Here is a 23107-nt window from a genome sequence, read left to right as displayed (position 1 = left end):
AAGAGAAAGAAGAAAATTGATTAAAAAGTGTAAGGGGAGAAAACCAAGAGAGTGAGGAAATCATATTCCTTCAATAATTATAAGAAGAAAACAAAATAGTTCGTGGTTTGAAACTGTTCCACTATGTCTTCACCGAGGATTAATTTCAGGGAAAATTCTACAGTGGGCTTGGCGTATGGATGCGCCCATTGTTACAGACCATTGGATGAGTAGTTGGTGATGTGGAGTTATCCACACCGTTGAGTTAGTTACCGGATAAATCGGTTGTTGTAGGAAAAAAGAAAACAAAAACAAAAACTCTCCTTCAGTAGCATTGGGTTTTTTTCTCTCTCTTCCAGTTCGACTCCTTCCAAAATCGCTCCTCTCCTCCTCCTGTGACGACGAGACAGCGCGACGAACACAACTCCTCTCCTCTTAGCATTGGGTTTCTCTTTTCTCTCTCTTCCAGTTCGACTCCTTCCAAAATCGCTCCTCTCCTCCTCCTGTGACGACGAGACAGCGCGACGAACACAACTCCTCTCCTCTCAGGTATCTCTCTCTTTCTTCTCCCTAATTGTCTCTCTCATCTCTACATCTCATGGTCTCTCAATCTCCTTCCCAGGCTTCGTTTCAAAACCAAACCCATACCAACAATCTCATCCCCAATTGAAACCCTCATTTAGCTCGATCCCTGCCCTCTATCTCCCAAGATAATTTTAATTATTCAAGGTTTGAGTTTTCTAATTTATATTGTAAGTTTTAGGTTTTAATATTGGGCTATGGTCTCTGCATGTTTTCAACTTTTTAATTTGTATTTGAACCATTAATTTGGAGACAAGGTGAGGATTTCATATTAGTGTTGAACTAGATGTAGATTTGGTAATGTTAGTTTAATTTTGAGTTTACTGCTGCATTCATCATTTTTTGGTTTTTTTTTTCTTTTCCAATTGATTTTTTTTTAATTTTTCTGAGTTGGTTCTTGTGTTTACAAGTTGCATCTTATTTTCATATTCGGATTCCTGAATGTGCTATGATGTCATTCTTAAGACTCTTTTTTTTTTTTTCCTGGGCTCTGGAATGTTGCTTTGTTTAGCCCGGATTCTTCTTTTTTATGTGGTTTTTTTGCTTTTGTTTGTAGTCTTGGTCGTGTGGGATGGGGGGTGTGAGGATTTCTCATCCTTCTGCATCCCCATTGATTTATGAATATCATCTTTGGAAGCTTGTTATGATTGATTTTTTTCTTCTTCTTGTCAGTATTCTACTAAATGCGTGTGAAGGTTGCCTCTTTTTTGGGGTTTTAATGAAAGCTACCTAACAACCAAACAATAAAAGCCTCTGTTAGTTTCTTTAGTTTCCTTTTAGTCTCACTAATTTTTTGCTGCCCTTGTGCTTTCTCTTACTAACTGACAATTGGATGTTCACTTGGTGTTGTCCTGCAGAAAGAGTGCTGTAATTTTCTATGAATTGCTTGATTTTCATTCATCATGTGTGCATCTACATAGGAAGCCCTGTTTATTACCTCCTCTCTCATGCTTACTATCCTAGGATTGTCTACCCTTCATGTATGTGAGTTTTAAATTTTCATCATTATATATGTTATTAAACATTAGAGATTATTTAAGGCATCATCTATTATCTGAATTCTGCTTAGTCTTAGTTCCATGTGCATTAATTAACTCTTTAATTCATACATTTACATTTTAGCAACTTGATGTGATTACTGTGGCTCATACCAAAAAGGCAATCTTAGGCTCATCAAGGAAAGTCGAGCTTCCAAGTGACTTACTGGATATTAGATCATTTGGTTTATTTCCCTATCTTATTAACATTTTTGTAGTGCCGAATATTTATTTGTATTGGATGTGAGATTTCAGTTTGTTGCTTTATATAATTATTTAGCAATTTAATTATTTCTTTGCACCTTTTGGTTACGAAGCTTTAATTTTCTTTTTCAGTCATACTATTCTTTTTGTACTATCTGTTTTTTTATTTAGCTTGGCATTGTGGTCGAGATGTGGATGTGAGTTTTTTTTTGCTGAAAAGAAACCCATTGTGATTTGAGTTTTTTTTTTTTTTTTGGCAGACAAAACACCCAATATGATTAATTTCAGTATATATATATATATATATTTTCATGTTAGGCATATTGTTGATGTTGAAATTTTTGTGACTCATTTGAAAAGCATTAGGTAGAATTTCTTAATTGTAATGATATTATGAGCTCTGACATTGAGTTCATCTTCATCGGAATTGTTGTATTATATTGAAGTTTGATATGGTATTCAGGCGTGTAATTACCAAATTGTAAGGGGTTTTTGGCAGTTGGTGTACATAACTGAGCATACAATTGGCAACCTTTTTGCATTTTCAGAATGCTATTACCAACTGACTAGTCTGTTATTGCAATTAGCGACATTATATTTGTTGCCTTGCATTTTTGTAATGAAAATGCAATAGGTACTTCGGTATGTCATTTTTGAATCCAATTAGCAACTGGTTAGTCCGTTTTTACAATTAGTGTATGCATATTGTCATGTTATTGGTAGCCTTTTCAATTTGCATATTGTTAGAATGTAAATACAATATGTGGTTTGTCAATGCAATTGACAAACAGGTAATGTCATGTGCATTCCAGCCATGTTATTGATAAACAAAGCAGTCTCATTTGCATTCCAATCGCACAATTGCCATTATCTATGCACAATTAATTGAAAATATAAATACAATATGTGATTTGTTAATGAAATTGACAAACAAGTTGTGCCATTTGCATTCCAGTCGTGCAATTGACAATCAAAGTAGTCCTATTTGCTTTATATGTTTATTATGAAAATACAAAAGAAAATTGAACTATGCAGTTGGACAAGTTTATTTTCCAAAATAAACATTTGAATTGATTAAGGGTAAAATAAATACAAGTTAATACAAAGTATTAGGTCATACAGATTCACATAAATAAAGGTACAAAGCATTAGATTGTCACATATTAACTTAGGTTATTCGCAGCAATAGTTTTTCAACTATATTCGTAGTTAGATTTGAGTCACTGAACTTAATTATTAGTTGCAGAGGTCACTCAAATATGTGTTTTGTTACATCAATAGTCTTTTCGTCAAGTTTTTTTAAATTTTCTGTTAAAAGTGAGGGTAAATTCGAAAATTCATCCACAACCCTCTCTATCTTCCACAACTTCAAAATTTGTAAATTTGTAAATTTGGAAATTCAAATTGAATATCAAATCATAAAAATTCCCACAGGTCTACTACACAAAACTTCAAAACACTAACCCACCAACCCTTCTTCCCTCTCAACCTCTAGATGGTTTGCAAATTGATGGCGAACCGAGTCTACGAAAGATTCCTCTTGTGTCAAACCTATGGTTCACCCTTCCATTCTTGTTTGCTCCTTCGGGGAGGTCCAAAGATTCATCATTTCAACACTTACCCTTTTTCATTTTTATTTCAAAAGTCTACAAATTTTAGCACCCATGAGTCAAATTTAGTGGCTCTTGCAAAAGGGTTGGGTTTTAAATTGGTGTATTTGAATTGGGTTCGAAGATTATGGAAGACCGATGTGATTTAGGAGAAAGGTTGGTTTCGATACCCAGATCGGATTCAAAGTTTGGTTCTTTTTCCTGCTTATTTTTTGGGTTGTTTTAGATTGTTGGGGAAAAACATGTGAGTACTGAATTGGGACAAGAACGTGACTTGGGTTCTCGTAAGCGGCTTAAAATGCGAGATCTTGAATTTGTTTGCTGATCTGAAGGTATTTATTATAAATATTTGAAAATATTCTTGGTGCTGTGCGGCATCTTTTTAATTGAATTTTTTGGTGTCGGCAAGGATTGGGTTGCGGCAATGGAGGGTTGTGGAGGAAGGAGAAGGTTGTTGATGAATTTCCAAATTTATCCTTACTTTTGACAAAAAATTTAACAAAATTTGACGGAAAGACTAATGGTGCAACACAACACCTAATTCAGTGACGTCTACAGCTAATAATTGAGTTCAATGACCCAAATGTAACTACGGGTATAGTTGAGGGACCATTGCTGTGAATAACCCTATTAACTTTTATTGTTAAGCTCTTTTTTGTTAAGTCGGATCTCACTTTTAAATGACGATGGGAAATTTGTCTCTTGTTTGGCAATTTCCATTGATATATATATATATGTGTGTGTGTTACCATCAATTACCCTATTTGTTTGTTTGTTGATATATATATATATGTGTGTGTGTGTGTGTGTGTTACCATCAATTACCCTATTTGTTTGTTTGTTGATATATATATATATATATATATGTGTGTGTGTGTGTGTGTGTTACCATCAATTACCCTATTTGTTTGTTTGTTGATATATATATATATATGTGTGTGTGTGTGTGTGTGTGTGTGTGTGTTACCATCAATTACCCTACCCTATTTGTTTGTTTTTTGTGTGTGTGTGTGTGTGTGTGTGTTACCATCAATTACCCTATTTGCTTCACTTTTGACTTCGTTTTCCACATGATTTCACTTCCCATTCCTAATGCTTTTGTAACCCCAAAGTGAATAAGTTTTTTTTGGGTAAAAAAAATGCGATTTTTGGCCTTTGTAAATATGTTGTAAACATGTATTTAAAAGATACTAAAATTAATAAAATAAATTTATAAAGGGAATGAGAGATATTAGAGAAGTAAATTAGGTCCTTATCCTTGTAAACCAAAGGGTTTACAATAGTAAGGACTCATATGCAATTGACAAACAGTTAGTGGAAAATTGAAATTGAATAATGCAATTGACAAATAGTAAGTTCAAAATTGCAATTGACAAACAGTAAAATGGAACATTCGGAAGGTAAATTGGGTCCTTATACTTATAAACACAAACATTTACAACTTTATATTAAACAGGTGTGTTCCATAAAAGTATAAAACCCATCCTTAATATTGAAATATCGTAATTTACAAAGATAAAGACATATAGTACAATATTAAGGTAACTTGGGGCATTAGGAAAGTAAATTGGGTCCTTATACTTGTATAAGAATAGGGTAAGAGTGGACCTTGGTGGAATAAATTTGGTCCTTGTCATTGTAAACAAAGGAGTTTACAATATATAGGACTTCCGTTATATTGTTATGGATAGAGAGGTTCCATAAAGTTATAAAAGAGATCCTTAATCTTGTAATATCGTAATTTACAAAACTCGTAATGACCCCCAAAACAATGTTAAGGTAAGAATGAACCTTGGAGTAGTAAGTTGAGTCATTATCCTTGTAAACAAGGTGGTGGTTACAACATTAAGGATTCGTATTATACTAAAATGGACATAGTCGTTCCATTACATTGTAAAAGCCATCCTTAATCTCGTAATACCATAATTTGCAACAACAAGGAACCCTTGTATAAGAAGAGAGTAAGAGTGGACATTGGTGGAATAAATTTGGTGCTTATTCTTATAAACACAAGGGTTTACAGTATTAAGGACCTCTTTTACAATGTTTTGGACCTCCATGTTCCATAAATTTGTAAAGCGTATCCATAAACTTGTAATATCATAAATTACAATATAAAGGATCTCTATTACATGGTTAAGGTAATTATGGACCTTAGAGATGTAAAATTTGTACTTATTCTTGTAAATGCAATGGTTTATAACATTAAGGAATCGTATTACAATGCTTTGGATGTAAGCTCTCCATAAACTCGTAACGCAGATCCTTAATCTCGTACATTACAAGATTTGGGTTTTCATTTATGATTTTTTGCACCATGATTACAATTTTGAGGTTCTTCCTTATCCCTAGCGTTGTAATATCCTGATTTACAATTGAAAGGATCCCTCTTACAATGATAAAGTAAAAGTAGACTTTGGAGAAGTAAAGGTGGTCCTTACTCTTATAAACACAAGGGTTTACAATATTAAGGACCTCTTTTACAATGTTTTGGACCTCTATGTTCCATAAATTTGTAAAGTGTATCCATAAACTTGTAATATCTTAAATTACGATAGAAATGATCTCTATTACATGGTTAAGATAATGGTGGACCTTGAAGATGTAAAATTGGTACTTATTCTTGTAAATGCAATGGTTTATAACATTAAGAACCCGTATTACAGTGCTTTGGACGTAAGCTCTCCATAAACTCGTAACGCAGATTCTTAATCTCGTACATTACAATATTTGGATTCTCATTTATGATTTTTTGCACTATGATTACAAGTTTGAGGTTCTTCCTTATCCATAGCGTTGTAATATCCTGATTTACAATTGAAATGATCCCTCTTACAATGATAAGGTAAGAGTAGACTTCAACGTTGTAAATGTGGTCCTTATTCATGTAAACACAAGGGTTTATAGTATTACGGACCTCTTTTACAATATTTTGGACCTCCATGTACCATAAACTTGTAACGTGTATCCATAAATTTGTAATCTCATAAATTACAATAAAAGGATCTCTATTACAAAGTTAAGGTAATGGTGGACCTTGAAAATGTAAACGTGGTTCATATTCTTGTAAATGCAACGGTTTATAACACTAAGGACTTGTATTACAATGGTTTGGACATAAGTGTTCTATAAACTTGTAAAATGGATCCTTAATCTCATAGATTACAATATTTTGATTCTTATTTACAAGTTTTTGCACCATGATTACAACTTTAAAGTTCTTTATAATCCATAATCTTGTAATACTATAATAATTTACATTAGAAATGATCTCTCTTATAATGTTAAGGTATTATAAGGGTGGACCTTGGAGAAGTAAATGTGGTCCTTATTCTTGTAAACACAAGGGTTTACAATAATAAGGACCCCTTTTACAATGTTTTGGACCTCGACATTCCATAAACTTGTAATGGGGATCCTTTCTATGGGTATTATAAGATTATGGAATATGAAGAACCTTAAACTTGTAATTAGATTGCAAAAACGGATAAATGGGAACCCAAATATTGTAATCTATGAGATTACGGATCCACTTTACAAGTTTATGGAACTCTTGCGTCCAAAGCATCGTAATACAAATCCTTAATGTTGTAAACCATTGTTTACTAGAATAAGGACCCATTTTGCTTCCCTACGGTTCATCATTACCAATTCCTTGTAATATGGATCCATATCCTTGCAAAAGGCTGATTTACAACATTATGGATTCGGTGAACCCTAATGTTGTAATCTAAGAGCAAAACCTTGTAAATTGTTACAAAAACTTGTAAGTTACGAGTTTAAGGAATTGGTAATGGTAACTCAATCACTTTCTTCTCCTTCATTGCCTCATTTAGTATTTTGTTATGTTACATACTTATATAAAATTCGAGTATTTTAGTTGAAATTGTACATATTATATGTAAATATCATATTTATGTATTCTATATTGATTATAAAGTGCAATATATATTATTTAAGTATTATATTATTATATATTCTTATTTAACTTTTTTTTAATCGGAACATGAACCAATTATATTACGAAGATATGAACAAAAAAAGGGAGACGGATCATAAGGAAATTTTTTGTTGGAAGATGCTATGAGTCATCTTTTGTTATAAGACATTTGCTTTAAGTTATTTTTAGAATAAGCAAGAATACATATATTTTTTAATATAATAATATGTCATCTTGAGAAGTAATTATAGTGTGGCTTCAGAGTATGTCATATAATATTTATTATAATACAAGTGGATATTTATTGATATTATGTCTTAAAAGTTGAATATCTTATCATTGATTGATATTAAATACATAAATGAGTTATACTATGTAGTCGTATTTTAGTTCCTTCTAGTAATTTATTCACATTTAAGAAATAACAAAATAAAAAGAATAGTTTAGATGTTAAAAAATTGTATTTGGTTACAAGTAAATATTTTTTTTTTTTTTTTCAGTTTGGCCAATTGGATTTATATAAAGTTACCCCAATTTTATTGATTTTGGTTACAAGTTATACAAAGCAACCCCTAACTCATGAATCATGAAAAAATCTGCAAATGTTGTGAAATAATTGAAATAATTGTAACAACATTATAGTCCACCCTAATCCATAACATTGTAATACCCTAATTTACAAAGAAAATGATACATAGTACCAAGGTAAGAATGGACTTTGGACGAGTAAAATTATGTCATTATCGTTGTAAACACAACTGAAAATCTTGTAATCTACGAGAAAACTTGTAAATTTTCTACTTTTCTACTTGTTTTTCTTGATTTTAATCATAACAATGTAATGTAAAATACACGGCCATGTTAGGAAAAGAATATAAATTTATAGTACTTCGTGGATGTCTACAAAAGTACAACCATGTAACATAGAGTTCAACAAGTAACATAGTTCTTATTTTAGAAATTGATTTCAACCAATTACATAGATAGAACTCGAGGTGAAAAATTTTGATGGATAAAGACTTTCAAGCTCTCAAATAAATATTGATGCACATTCACGAATTCTATGAAACAAAAGTAACAAAAAATTAAAACTATCAACCTCAATTGATTTTTAAAAACTAGGCATAAAATACAGAGGAATTAACCACAACTAGCCATCATAATTCATATAAATAAAACCAGCAACTCATAATGAACTTAAGTAAAGCTACAATGAAGTGACATATCGAAATCAAAAGGAAAAAAAAAGTCAAACAGTTCTCATAAAAAAAAAAGAATATTCTAAAACGATAACTTTAGATTTATAAAAGTAAACAAATACCATTGTGAAATTCATACGCAAGTCATCGTGAGTCAAAAAGAATAAACTCAATTGAAAAATAACATATCCAATCATATACCAATTGCCAAACAAAAATAGCATAATTGCATAACCCTTATGCAATTGCATTTTCAAAAAGTAAAAACTTGATAACTTGTATAATTGATAATCAATTTTTTAAAAAATCTAAGAACATCATATAGGACAAATGGTGCATGGGTGCACCTAGGACAAATGATAATATCAAGTATTTATGATAATACCAGCTGACAAAAGAATACGACCACACAGCCTGACAAAACCACATGGAACCTCTTTTAAAAGGTTTGGACTGTAGTGTGATTATTAACTCTTCCTTTTTTCGCAGTGAGAAATAAAAAAGCTACAAATGCTCTTGCATTAAACCAAAATTTCTGAAAGTATAACCGAAGTGCAGGTTTACCAAAGGCACTAACCTTCATGCAACCAAAGTGATTCAGTATGTTTTTGTTTCATGGAGAAAGAAAATCTTATTAAGAATCACAGTAAACTACAGATACTCCGAAAAAGAAGTCCTCCACAGCATTAAACAAAGCTTACAGATACTCTGACAATCTTATTCAGTACTAGGATGTTCCTAAAACAGATACTCTAATATATATTAGCCACAAAAGACCACTTGAACTTTTCTAAAACAGCTGCTTTCCGAAGTCCCAGAACTCAGAGGACACGAGATAGAAGCCCGAAGTATGTTCAACGTATTGTTCCCATTCGACGCATTTCATTTCCTTATATCTCATACAACAACTTGGAGAATGATTTCATACGTTGAGATTGCAGAGAAATGACCACTGATAAACTTCCATCATTTGTTGCACTTGGTAACACAAAAGCCAACCCCTCATATCCAATTCCACCAGGCCCCATGAAAGTAGGTCGACCCCAACCGAAATCAGCATCATAGATCGGCAGCCTAGACCAATTAGTTATTGCAAGTCTCGGGCACCTAAAAGTATGAGCTCCGCGAACATGGGGTAACAGGTCAGGCTGAAGTTCAAGATAGTCCAGCGCTGATCTAAGATAATCGTTGTCCATACGCACAACAGCATCATGAATACGGCTTGCAGCATACCATGTTGGTTCTGATTTGAGATCCCCTGTTGCAGCAATTGGTGCGCTTGAAAAAACCACGTTGCCAAAGAAACCAGGAGGGAGGGGGGGTTGCAGTCTGGACCTTCCATCAACTGCAATATGTAGTTTGGTCTCTTGATCATCAGGAAGTTCACGTGCCACGGATGCGCATTTCCAAATATGACCTGCCAACATCTCATATGTGGTATAGTTGATTGTGTTCCCATCTTCCTTAGACTTGGCTTTCAAGATGTTGAGCTGCTCCCGTGTCAATCTAAAAATGGATACCGTTGCGCTCTCATCACCTACAGCTTTTGTACCGGTTTTAATGGGTGGATCAGGTTGGTATTCAGTGTGATCGAATGCAGGCTGTGGTGGGTCTCGGGCACGAAGTAATGTCCTGTCGATGAATGGTGGAATTGTAAGGTCAAGACCTCGAGCGATATCAGACCATGTATTTACAAAGTGGAGACCAGAAAAGCCATCTGCTACACGATGTTCCAGGCCAACACCAAGTGACACTCCACCACATTTGAAGTATGTGACCTGATGCATAAACAGAGTAAAACCAGAACCATACTTTGTAAGTTTAAGTCATATCAGGTTCAAGAATTGTCCCGAATGATATTATGAGCAAGAGAAATAAAAGAAAGGAGTGAAAAAAATGTCTCCTCTCTTTCTCTGAATACCTGTACCACCAAGAGGGGATAAGAGGACATCCCAGCGGAATAATCAACAGCAGGAACGAGCTTCCGGAACTCAAGAGTCGGCGCAAAGTCCCCGAAATCATCGAGGACCGAGGCAGTCTCCGCCACAACAAACAGCACTCCCTCTGCATTGCAATCCATCTCGATACGTCCCTCATCGTTCAGCTTCAGGCGGCCGGCCACCGGGTAGAAGGGCACGAGGGCCTTGGCAAGGGAGCACTTGAGCACCTCCGAATCCAAGACACAGTTGTTTTGAACGTTTGGCCTCCTGTAGAAGTAAACACTTCCAAGGTGAGTTGCCGAAATCACGATATCCAAGTCCGATATCCACAGCGCCCGTTTTGGCGTTTCCTCCTCTGGCTTCACCACCACTGACTCCCTCACTCTCACGTTGACTGACATTTGCAAGGCCCTGCCTAACACTCCAAACCTTTGTAGTTTCTAATATATTTTCTCACTAAGCTTCAAGTATGGAGGTTCAGCGCATCATTGTTGATGGAACGCACCCTCATTTATTGAAACTGCTCTACCACGTGCTTTTCATTGTCTAATAAAGATAGCCCTTTTGTATTATTTCATGTCTTTCAGAGCATTCAGAATGGTTGTTGGACAATCACAAGCGTGATGCGGTTGGTAAACTGCTATTTTTAGCTAGCGAGCTACTTAGTACTTAAATGGTAATGGTTCGAAATTTGTTGGAAGTATTTTGCAGTTAGGGGCAAGCCGAACCTCGAGTAGGGATTAATTCTACCCTTCGGGTGTGGGAACACCTCATGGTTTTTACCCAAAAAAATTTTAAAAAAGGTTGCTAAACTATTTTTACATCTATTGAATTGAATTGCATTTTAACTTGCAATAGTACAGTTCAATAGCTTTAGATCAATTGTTGTATCTTCTTACATGTTTTTTTTACATACTCAAATAAAATAGAATTTTTGATAGAAATGGTTTCCTAACTTTTGCTCCAGTATAATTTTGGTCCACCAATTATTCATTTCATTTCAATAGTGATGAGGGGGCATATATATATATATATAGTCCCAATTTCTTTGACCACAGGAGTCCAAGATATTGTGATCACTCACCGTTAAATATTTTATATATATATATATTGGTAATTTTTTTAAATTTAAGTTTTAATCTTATTAATTTTCTTTTCAAATATATTATACTTAAATTTTATATTGAAGTTAATTATTTTTAACTTAATATTAAATATTTTTTAATTAATGAAATTGACATAATTGAGACATTAGACTTGATTTGTTAACAGCTGCAAGTACAATGACCAAATCAGAAAAATTGAAATTACAGTTACCAAATTTGATTTTGAGCCAAATCTCAATTACCAAAAATGTAACTAACCCTTTTAACTAATACATAATGCTGTAGTTGAGGAAATACAAGACTCGAAGAAGATGAAGAGCAAGAGCATAGAAGATTATTTTATCCACATTAGAAGGTAATCAGTGTTATCCTAAAATGAAAAGGAAAATACAGTTACGTATTATGTGTTAGCAGTTATGTGTTTCCAATTACACTTGATTTGGATAGTGCTCCTGTGCACTATGATCTACTTAGTTTATCTCATAATGGAAAAATATTGGCAGCAACTTATTTAGTAGAAGATGTGCGTTTCCATTCTTGTGGTGCTTATATATAGTGTTGTTTCTTTCAGCCAAATTAAAAGATGGAAGAGATATATTAATAAAAAATTAGTGAAAAACCCATTCCTAGACATGAAACTATAAATATACCTTACACTATTTAATACATAGAAACACACTCAAAATAAACCCAAAAATCGACAGCTGTCAATTTTTGGATTTATTTACTATGTTAGATTACGGTTTTGACCTTTCGGTTATTTCTCTCCGTTATGAAATTTTCACTTTCGTTTCTTACACAACTCTGTTTCTCTGGATCCAAATGCTTCCAATTTCTTCCGGTTTCTGCTTTCCACGGATGACTTACAAAGCTCGAGGCCCTTTCCTCTAGCTCTCATTCTAATCTGGTTTGCTCTCTCTCTCTCTCTCTCTCTCTCTCTCTCTCTCTCTCTCTCTCTCTCTCTCTCTCTCTCTCTCTCTCTCTCTCTCTCTCTCTCTCTCTCTCTCTCTCTCTCTCTCTCTCTCTCTCTCTCCGACTCATAATCTTTAATTTCGTATATCTATATTTGCATTTAATTGTTGATATTTGGTTTCGATTTATGTTTCTAGATTAATGGGTTTTTGGATCTGATTTTTATGGAAGTGGTTAATACTGTTAGAATTTGATGTTTCTGTGTCGGAACTGATATATAGATCACACGATTGTACGTATGGATTTGTGATGAACTGTTGTAACTATGTTGATTTTTTGTGCGGATCTATTTGGTGAAGTGCGGATTTGAACAAATTAGATACCACCATCTGTTTGGATGAAGAGAAAATTGAGTGAAAGTTTAATTGATGGTCTGAAATTTGGCCTCTGTTTTGTGATTTTGTTCTTTAGCTCCCCAGTTATTGAATTGAGTGTTAAATTATTCATCGGTTTGGTCTTATTCCATCATCTCACCAATTTAATGGAAGATTGGATTGGTTTAGATTTGCTCAGGACCTTGGTAATTCATAATTGAAGCTGTGTTTCGAGTTGACTCACTGGGTATCTCTTGTTTTTGTGAACCCTTTGCCTACTCTGGGTTCAGAGCTTTGTCACTAGCAAGGATTAGATGGATATCGTACACGTCTTTTAAAGGATTGTTAATTCAATAATTTTTGAAGATTTTTTTTATCTAGCTTGATTGTGAGGTCTCATTGATGTTATTTAGATCTAATTTTAGTTAGATAGGTCTCTTTCCCGGGAAGTTTGACTTCACTTTAAATTATGACAACTATATTAAGGGAGTTATCCCTGATATATGTTGCCTGCGTTTTACAGCATGTGTGTGTACCTGTTTCTCATAGGTCATATATCTATACTTTTGTGTGCATCTAAACATGTGTAGCAGGGTAGACTTACTTTGCAGCTACATTGCTGTGAAAGATGGGCTTTTTCAAAATAGAAAAATAGAAAAACTATTTGTCATCTGCCCTAGACCATACTAATTGTCAAGCAGTGGCTTCCAGTAAGTTTTATGATGTTGTCTCTGGATGTAGCCAATCTAAATTTTGATTCTATGACCATGTGCAGTTTGGAACAAAATATTGATGGTTTGACAGATGGCAGTGATGGCAACACTAAAGTAAGAATTTCCTTTCATTATGTCTGCTCATATGTGATGGATTTTGGCCCTTTGTTGTATGTGATGGTTAGATGATATTTATGCATGAAGTTAAAGTAATCTTGGATTTCATCTATTAGGAAGACAACCACCACACTCAAAGGAACAATGGGTCTGGAAGCATGCAATTTGCTGGTATGGTACCTATTTCTCATTAGATACTTTGCGTTTGTAGTGTGAGAATTTTTAATCAGGATTTCTGAGTTTCGTTGTGGGAGGGAACAATTTTGTGGCTTGTTTTTGTTGCCCATCCCTCATCTATCAATTTTGCAAAGAAAAGGGGATAGTTTCCGACTTACTTGAATGAAGGACAAGGAATTCTGTAATGGTCCTAAATTGGGACATGCACCCCTAACCAAATGCTTCATCCTGATTGATTTGTTTTCATAATCTTCTGGGCAACAGATAATGATGTGAAAGTCCATACTCAGCTCAGGCCTACAACTAATGGGGAAGTGAATGAGAATTCCACAAATGCTTCTGGTACTAGACCTCCTGCTGGTTTTTTGGGAGTATCTCTTCATTCCCCATATGATAAAATTGGAATTAGCACATCTTTTGTTGCTCCTTCCGCTGGTGCAGGGTTGCCTTTTGATGCAATGGTTCTAGTAAGGAAATGTTTACTTTTTTGTTGTTGTTGGTACTATTTATTTGTTTGCAAGCTTTTGCCTTTGTACCTCGATAACTCTCTAGTTATTAATGCTTTATTGAGTCAAGTTCCTGAAAGACATATCAGGTATTGATACGACTTTGGGTTTCCTGTTATGGTTCCATATTCATGGTTTTTTCTAGTATTGTCCAATTATTGTTTGTATGTTGGTCTCCATTTCTATTGAAAAATCTTCAGATATATGGTTTTTGCTAAGTTACTTATTGGGTTTCTAATTTATATATATATATATATTTTCGAATTTCAGGGGTCAATTTGGCCACTGGGCTTTTTGATGAAGTATTGCTCTATGCTACGAAATCGTATGCTGGCTTATCCTTCCTTTCTTTTTAAAGTTGGGACAGAGGTTTGTTTTCGTGATCTTTCTTTTTGGTAAATAATGTTTTTGAGTAATTTGTGTTTCAAGTCAAGGGACTGTAAATTAATAGTTCTCTTGAAAGAATTGTAGCTCTGCATTTTTCACTGTAAATATCAGTAATTGAGTTTGTGGGTCATTGTTTGGATTGGTGATAGTCCTATGAATTCCATTAAATATACCTTGCCTTCAAATTGGACCGTTACATTTGATAGTTGTTGATCTTGTTGAATATTGAAGAAATTTCTCTTCCTTGACTCTTTTGTAATGTAGATAGTCATAGATTCTTGTTGTGCAACATTTTCAGAAAATGGGAAAGGATTTCTAGGCTGAGTTTGAGTTGTACGCTGCTGATCTTTTAGTTGGAATAGCTGTTGACATTGCTTTGGTTGGCATGTTAGCACCCTATGCTCGAATTGGAAAGCCATCAGTATCATGAGGATTATTTAGAAGTTAACAACTACATCATTTCATTTGCATAATAGGTAAGATAAAAGTGTACAACTCCATACCATTCACTTGAAGTTTATGATATGCAGAATGTGATTTTTATTAGGAAGATGGTTCTACGATATAGTATTAACAATGTACTTCTATGACGTAGTATTAATAGTGTACTTTTTTTTTTTTTGTAGAGGTATCTTGTTATTAATAATATTCTTCATTGTTGGAGCTGGCAGGACAATGTTGATCAGTGATGCTGGGAAGTTTATGCCTTTGGAAAGGACTCAACATGGTTCTATGACATAGTAATAACAAGATAGTTCTATGACAAAGTATAAACAATGTACTTCTATGGAATGGTATTAACAATGTACTTCTATGGAATGGTATTAACAATGTAATTTTATGACATGTACTTCTATGACATGGTATTAACAATGTACTTCTATGAAATGGTATTAACAATGTACTTCTATGACATCGTATTAACACTGTACTTTTATGTCATGGTATTAACAATGTACTTAGAGCTTGCAGGGTTTGTTTTGGATTTTTTTAAGTATTTTTTGTGTTGGGCTTGTTTTAAGTTAATCAATGGCAAAAATGTAATTTATAGTAACTTCAACACTCATTTCATATATAATAAATGGGTTTTTGGGTGTGTTTCTAAATTGAATTTCATGTAGGATTTTTTTATAATTTCAGCTCCTATTTTGGGTGTATTACTAAAGCTCCCATATATTAAACAAATGCAATGGCAATGAAAACATGCTATAAAGAATACACCGCTATAAAGAATCTTTATAGCCTGTCAAAAACACTGTGAAAGGAGCATGCTTTTAATAGCGTCGGCAGACATATAGCTTTCTGTAGTATCCGGATCTTTTGCTCTGATTTTCTCTGTCATGATTTACTTTACTTTGTTATTCATACTAGCCTCTCTGCACGCGCTTCTGCGCCTGCGAAAGGCTTTTTTAAAAAAATTTAAATTTATTTTCGAATTAAAAAAGATAATGGATAGTTGTGTTCCATAAAAATAGGATCCATTATCTGAATTTTCTTTTAATTTTAATTTTTTTAATATGAAAAATTATGAATTTACCATATTATCCTCATTTAATTAATAATTTTAATTCTTAATGTGCATTAACCAAGGGCATTTTCTGGTATTTTGAATGTTTCACCATTCTCTGCCTTTTGCTTTATATATATAGATGACACCTCATTAAAATTTAATATAAGGAACTTAAAAATTGACACATCATCCTTCAAACAAAAACCCAATTTACTCTTACTTAAAAAAGAAAAAGAAAAAAAAAACCCTAATCCAACTAACGACAAAGTTAACGTCCTTTTTTGTTTCTATTTCTTTCTCACGCCCTCCACGTCCTGTCTTTTTCTTTCTTTTCCTTCTTCTTAACTTTGCCCCAAAATCTCATCTCTCAACAACTCACAAAATATATTAACAATTATCAAATATTGAACTTCTTGGCTTTACCCAGAAATGAAAAACAAGAATTTATTCTTCTTTTTCTTGCTTCTTGGCTTTACCCAGAAATGAAAAACAAGAATTTATTCTTCTTTTCCTTGTTTCTCAGGAAGCTTTCTAAACATATTGGATTTTTATGGTTAAAAATGAATAAATGTGTTAACTATCTAAAAAATTACAAAAGGCATTAAATTTGGAAGCCTCATCACAAATTTGGCTGCTGGAATTCGGAGAAGGCTGCCACTTCACCATTATGTGTTCGACAAAAGTTTCATGAGAGACAGGTTGATTAAAGAATAGAGACAGAGTGGGAGTAAGAGAAGAGAGATCTACTTAGAGCATTTCCAGCAGCTAAGGATGGACTCGAGCTAGGGGGTTTGGACAAAAAAGTGGTTTCCAGCAACAAAAGCAAGCCCAGGCAAATAGTGGGACCCAGCAGACTGGGCTGGCCCGAGGGCAAGGCTGATGTCAGCGTCCTGACATCACGTCGACGTCAGCCCTGCGTCCAAATTTTTTTAAATCGTCCACGTGGCGAGCGCTAGGCTCTCCGATCATATTTTTTCCAGCAATCCAACAATAGCCAATGTTTATACAATGATATTTTTTTAAAAAAATACCAAAAAAATTACTGATTTTTTTTTTCTCTATACCTTATTTCCATTTTCAACATTTAAGTAAATGTCTTTGTCCTTTTATTTTCATTTATTTTTATATTACTCCATTTACTTAAGTTTACAATGTAAATAAGGAAGTACCCTCTATTTGGATTCAAATAAAAATACTAGAAAATCAAATTCTCATCAAATCAAAATATGAAAAATCGGTTTTAGTGCAAAATACGATTTAGGCTAAAAATGATGGCTCATTAAGTCAATGTATACTTCATATTAAAATTTCATAAAATCAAGTTTTCTTATTTATTGATGTGTAAGGAATAAAAGCTGCCAAAAAATTATCTTGAGAAAATGATTATTCCAAAAAATTATTTTTCATACTTAGTCAATATTGCACCTCTGCTACAAAAATTTTGGGTTCGCCAGTGCCTATAAATACTAACCAATACTCTTCACTTTTAACACCAAATCCTCATACTTTTTTTTTCCTATAAATACCAACCAATACAACTAATAAAATAAAATCTTATCCGAAAATATTATCTAATATGAATAGTATTGACACGTAGAAACCCAAAAATCTTATCTGAAAATATTATCCAAATTAATTGTTTAAGTAAAAAAAAGTTGTGAAAAAAAAAAAGAATAGTATTTGCCATGACAAGTCTAAACTGCTGGAAACACACTTTGCTGAGGGGGCTAGGGCAGCCACTATTCACGTGAATAGTAACTGCCCTAGGGCTCCTCTTGTCATGACAAGGGGCTAACTGGTGGAAATGCTCTTATAGAGAGAGAGAGATTTTGAAGAGTGGGAATGGAAGCTTGCCACTACGATGTGAATTATTGGACATTGCTGGGTATTGCACCTCATCCAGATGAATCAGAACATTTATCGGACGTTGCAGAGCATGTACGTGATATGGAATGAAGTGAATTCATTTGAACCGAGCATTCACCATATGATGTGCTCCTTTCTCTTGAAGAGGAATCCTAAACAAACTGGGTTTTACTATCTCCAAAGTGCTGAGGGGCAGTTGATTAGGAGGAGTAAATCAACTTCTAAGAGTCAATGGTTTTTTGTGTCTGGTGCGTGGTAGTTTCATGTGGGAATCAGGGTGGTGAGGTGCTTTAGGGAACCAGGTCAGATCATGCCCTTAATTTACCCATTTCCTTGCTTCCATTTCTATACAAAGCATCACTCCTCTCATCTTCAGAAATTTTTCCGCCATGGCCTCCTGGCCCCCATCGTCTAATCCCTCTAATCAGTAAGTTCCGCGAAACCCACAACATAGATTTTGCCTTTCAATTCATAGAAATTTATTCTCTGTATTAGTAATTGATATCAAATTGTGTACATGAATATGTTGAAAGGGAGGCTGCTATTAGAAAGAGAAGCACGGGCTCCCAATTTAAGTTCTTGGTTGCTCCTATATATTCCCATGTTCTTCCGCTCAGTAAGTTTTGCAAGTTTCTCAACTCTTTTTTTACTTAATTGATTTTATCGATATTTCCCATCTGGGTCTTGTGCCCCTTCAACAATTTTCTCTGTGGATATTTGATTGTGCACTTAGACTCTCGCTAGGTAAGAACTCAGTTGTACGGTTACCATTTGATTTTGCAGTTCGACTCTCGCTAGATAAATTTTTTTTGTTGTTGACAATTTCTGTTATTTTTCAAATCTTTGGTTGCAGAAGGATCAGTGAAGAAGTGTAGAGTAATTAAAGGCTTTATGACTCTTCTAATTGGCGATAATTGCACAAGTTAGGTTCGGATGAACACTAAGTGAAACATTAGTGCATATTACGTGAAATATGTGTGAAACCTCAGTTTAACTTTCTTGTACACCTATTGACTGTATAAATGTTAATGGAACTTATTTTAACCCATATATTTGGTGAAATATTATTCTACACTTAGAGTAATTCTAGAAATACGTGGTGTAATTCAACAATGACACGTGTTATAAACACTGCTCTGACACATTTATTTTTCTGATTTTTTATAAATTTTTTGTAAAAATTTTAAGATAAACATACAAAAATGAAACTTTAATGACGCATGGTGCCATTGAGAGTGACACTCGTGAGAAGCATTGAGGATGCAGCCTCAAGGCACTCGCACTTGTCATTTCCTCCCATTTATTGCTAAACAATATTAAAAAGAAACATTTTTTACACATGGCGCTATAAGAGGACACCCGTTTAAAGAACTGAAGTCGCATCATTTTTCTGTTCCCATGTGTCATTATGTTCAGTTTATTTATATATTTTCTATGCTTTAACTTCAAAAATTCGTATTAAATGCAATGAATGGGGGAAAATGACGAGTGATAATGTCTTGAGAAATTATTTGAACTTTTTATATGTCAAATTTATATTTTAAAACTTAAAAGATGAAGAAAATATTGTAAGGAGTTCCTAGGATTTTTATTATGAATTTTTCAGATTTTTTTTAATGATTTTTGGAAGTTAAAGCATTGAAAAATAGTAATAAATGGAAGAGCATCACACATGGTAGCACATGATGAGTTTTCGACAGGTGTTAGTATCTCATAGTGCCATGTGCCATCAAAGTTTCATTTTTGTGTGCTTGACTTAAAAAAATTACACAAAATTAATAAAAATCTGAAAAATGCACTGAAATTTTTAAAAAACTCCTTGAGAAATTATCTTCAACTATGATGCGTGAAAATTGAAATTTGACTTTTGAAAATTTGGAGTAATAATTGAAGGAAGAGTTATAGTGAGGAAGAGTGATGATCTTCAACTTAGTGTTATAGGTACTATAGGAACAAACTTGAGTTTGAGAAATTATTTGAATTTTTTTCTAAGTCAAAATTATATTTTAAGTCACAAAAGATGTTGGAAATCTCGCAAGGAGTCTGGGGTATTTTTTTGGTGAATTTTTCAGATTTATTATGATTTTTGAAAGTCAAAATATTGGAAAACAGTAATAAATGGAAGAAAATGACACACGGCAGTGCATGATGGGTGCGTCATTAGCTTTTCCAACGGGTGTCAATATCTCATAGCGCCACGTGTCATTAATGTTTTATTTTTGTGAGTTTATCTTAAAAAATTCACGAAAAATCATTTTAAAAAATCAAAAAAATACACCAAAAATTTCTACATATTCCTTGCTACATTATCTTTGACTATGATACTAGAAAATCAAAATTTGACATTGAAAAATTTGAAGTAATAATTGGAGAAAGAGTTGTAGTGATGAAGACCAGTGATCTTCAACTTAGTGTTATTGTTAGTATGGAAGCAAACTTGACTTTGTGAAATTATTTGAATTTTTCTCTTAGTCAAAATTATATTTTAAGTCTCAAAAAATGTTAGAAATGTCACAAGGAGTCCGTGGTATTTTTTGATAAAATTTTCAGATTTATTATGATTTTTGGAAGTCAAAATATTGAAAAATAGTAATAAATGGAAGAGAATGACACATGCCAGCACCTGATGGGTGCTTCGTCAGCTTTTTCATTGGGCGTTAGTATCTCATATCGCCACGTGTCATTAATGTTTCATTTTGGTGAGTTTATCTTAAAAAAATCATGAAAAATTATTAAAAAATCAAAAAAATACACCGAAAATTTCCACATATTCCTTGCGACATTATCTTCGACTATCATACTCGAAAACCAAAATTTGAGTATGAAAAATTCCAAGTAATAATTAGAGGAAGAGTTGTAGTGATAAAGACTAGTGATCTTCAACTTAGGGTTATTGTTAGTATGGAAGCAAAGTTCACTTTGTGAAATTATTTGAATTTTTCTCTTAGTCAAAATTATATTTTAAGTTTCAAAAGATGTTGAAAATGTCGCAAGGAGTCTGGGCAAGGAGTCTGGGGTATTTTTTTGGTGAATTTTTCAGATTTATTATGAATTTATTATGATTTTTGGAAGTCAAAATATTAGAAAATAGTAATAAATGGGAGAAAATGACACATGGCAGCTCTTGATGGGTGCTTCATCAGCTTTTCCAACGGGTGTCAATATCTTATAGCGCCATGTATCATTAATGTTTAATTTTTGTGAGTTTATCTTAAAAAATTCATGAAAAATCATTAAAAAAAATCAGAAAAATACACCGAAAATTTCTATATATTCCTTGCGACATTATCTTCGACTACGATACTCAAACATCAAAATTTGACATTGAAAAATTTGAAGTAATAATTGGAGGAAGAGTTATAGTGATGAAGACTAGTGATTTACAACTTAGTATTATTGTTAGTATGGAAGCAAACTTGACTTTGTGAAATTATTTGAATTTTTGTCTTAGTCAAAATTTTATTTTAAGTCTAAAAAAATGTTGGAAATGTCGCAAGGAGTCCGTGGTATTTGTTTGGTGAATTTTTCAGATTTATTATGAATTTATTATATTTTTGGAAGTCAAAATATTGGAAAATAGTAATAAATGGAAGAAAATGACACATGGCAGCGCCTGATGGGTGTGTCTTCAACTTTTCCAACAGGTTTCAGTATCTCCTAGCGTCACGTGTCATTAATGTTTCATTTTTGTAAGTTTATTGTAAAAAATTCACGAAAAATCATTAAAAAATAGGAAAAATACACTGAAAATTTCTACATATTCCTTGCGACATTATCTTCGACCATGATACTCGAAAATCAAAATTTGACATTGAAAATTTTGAAGTAATAATTGGAGGAAGAGTTGTAGTGATGAGGACTAGTGATCTTCAACTTAGTGTTATTGTTAGTATGGAAGCAACTTGACTTTGTTAAATTATTTGAATTTTATCTAATTCAAAATTATATTTTAAGTCCTAAAAGATGTTGGAAATGTCGCAAGGAGTCTAGGGTATTTTTTGGTGAATTTTTCAGATTTATTATGAATTAGTTATGATTTTTGGAAGTCAAAATATAGGAAAATAGTAATAAATGTAAGATAATGACACATGGCAGCTGCTGATGGGTGCATTGTCAGCTTTTTCAATGGGTGTTAGTATCTCATAGGTCCACGTGTCATTCATGTTTTATTTTTGTGAGTTGATCTTAAACAATTCATAAAAAATCATTTAAAAAATCAGAAAAATACACCGAAAATTTCTACAAATTCCTTGCGACATTATCTTCAACTATGATACTCGAAAATCAAAATTTGACTTTGAGAAATTTGAAGGAATAATTGGAAGGAGAGTTGTATTGATGAAGACTAGTGATCCTTCAATTTAGTATTATTGTTAGTGTGGAAGCAAACTCGACTTTATGAAATTATTTGAATTCTTCTCTAAGTTAAAATTGTATTTTAAGTCTCAAAAGATGTTGGAAATATCACAAGGAGTCCGAGGCATTTTTTGGTGAATTTTTCAAATTTATTATGAATTTATTATGATTTTTGGAAGTCAAAATATAGGAAAATAGTAATAAATGAAACATAATGACACATGGCAGCAGCTGATGGGTTCGTCGTCAGATTTTCCAACGGGTGTCAATATCTCATAGGTCCACGTGTAATTCATGTTTCATTTTTGTGAGTTTATCTTAAAAAATTCACAGAAAATTATTTAAAAATTAGAAAAATACACTGAAAATTCCTACAAATTCCTTGTGACATTATCTTCGACTAGGATACTAGAAAATCAAAATTTGACTTTGAGAAATTGGAAAGAATAATTGGAGGAAGAGTTGTAGTGATGAAGACTAGTGATCTTCAACTTAGTGTTATTGTTAGTATGGAAGCAACTTGACTTTGTGAAATTATTTGAATTTTATATAAGTCAAAGTTATATTTTAAAACATAAAAGATGAAAAAAAA

At 33.1% G+C, this 23107-nt stretch overlaps 1 protein-coding gene and 1 long non-coding RNA gene across 2 annotated transcripts; one reads left to right on the top strand and one right to left on the bottom strand.

Annotated features, from left to right (window-relative positions):
• On the bottom strand, positions 9133 to 11006 carry LOC18782712 (shikimate O-hydroxycinnamoyltransferase). Its single transcript, XM_007215344.2, has 2 exons — positions 10473 to 11006; positions 9133 to 10329 (listed from the first exon to the last, which is right to left on the bottom strand). The coding sequence occupies exons 1-2, from the start codon at positions 10890 to 10892 to the stop codon at positions 9442 to 9444; spliced, it is 1308 nt and encodes a 435-aa protein (XP_007215406.1). The 5' UTR covers positions 10893 to 11006; the 3' UTR covers positions 9133 to 9441.
• Positions 12312 to 15599, top strand: LOC18784481. Its single transcript, XR_002270823.1, has 5 exons — positions 12312 to 12504; positions 13659 to 13710; positions 13830 to 13884; positions 14667 to 14765; positions 15455 to 15599. It is a non-coding gene; the product is annotated as an uncharacterized LOC18784481 (long non-coding RNA).

Source organism: Prunus persica, chromosome G3, assembly GCF_000346465.2.
Source record: "Prunus persica cultivar Lovell chromosome G3, Prunus_persica_NCBIv2, whole genome shotgun sequence".
Taxonomy (NCBI): Eukaryota; Viridiplantae; Streptophyta; class Magnoliopsida; order Rosales; family Rosaceae; genus Prunus; species Prunus persica.
This window is presented reverse-complemented; position numbering and strand designations above follow the sequence as displayed.

What these genes read in the sequence shown, in the direction of transcription:
- LOC18782712 (XM_007215344.2), bottom strand. Translation starts at nt 10,892, where the DNA reads ATGTCAGTCAACGTGAGAGTGAGGGAGTCAGTGGTGGTGAAGCCAGAG. An exon ending in ATCCCCTCTTGGTGGTACAG is followed by an intron (nt 10,330 to 10,472) that starts GTATTCAGAGAA and finishes TTTATGCATCAG; the next exon opens with GTCACATACTTCAAATGTGG.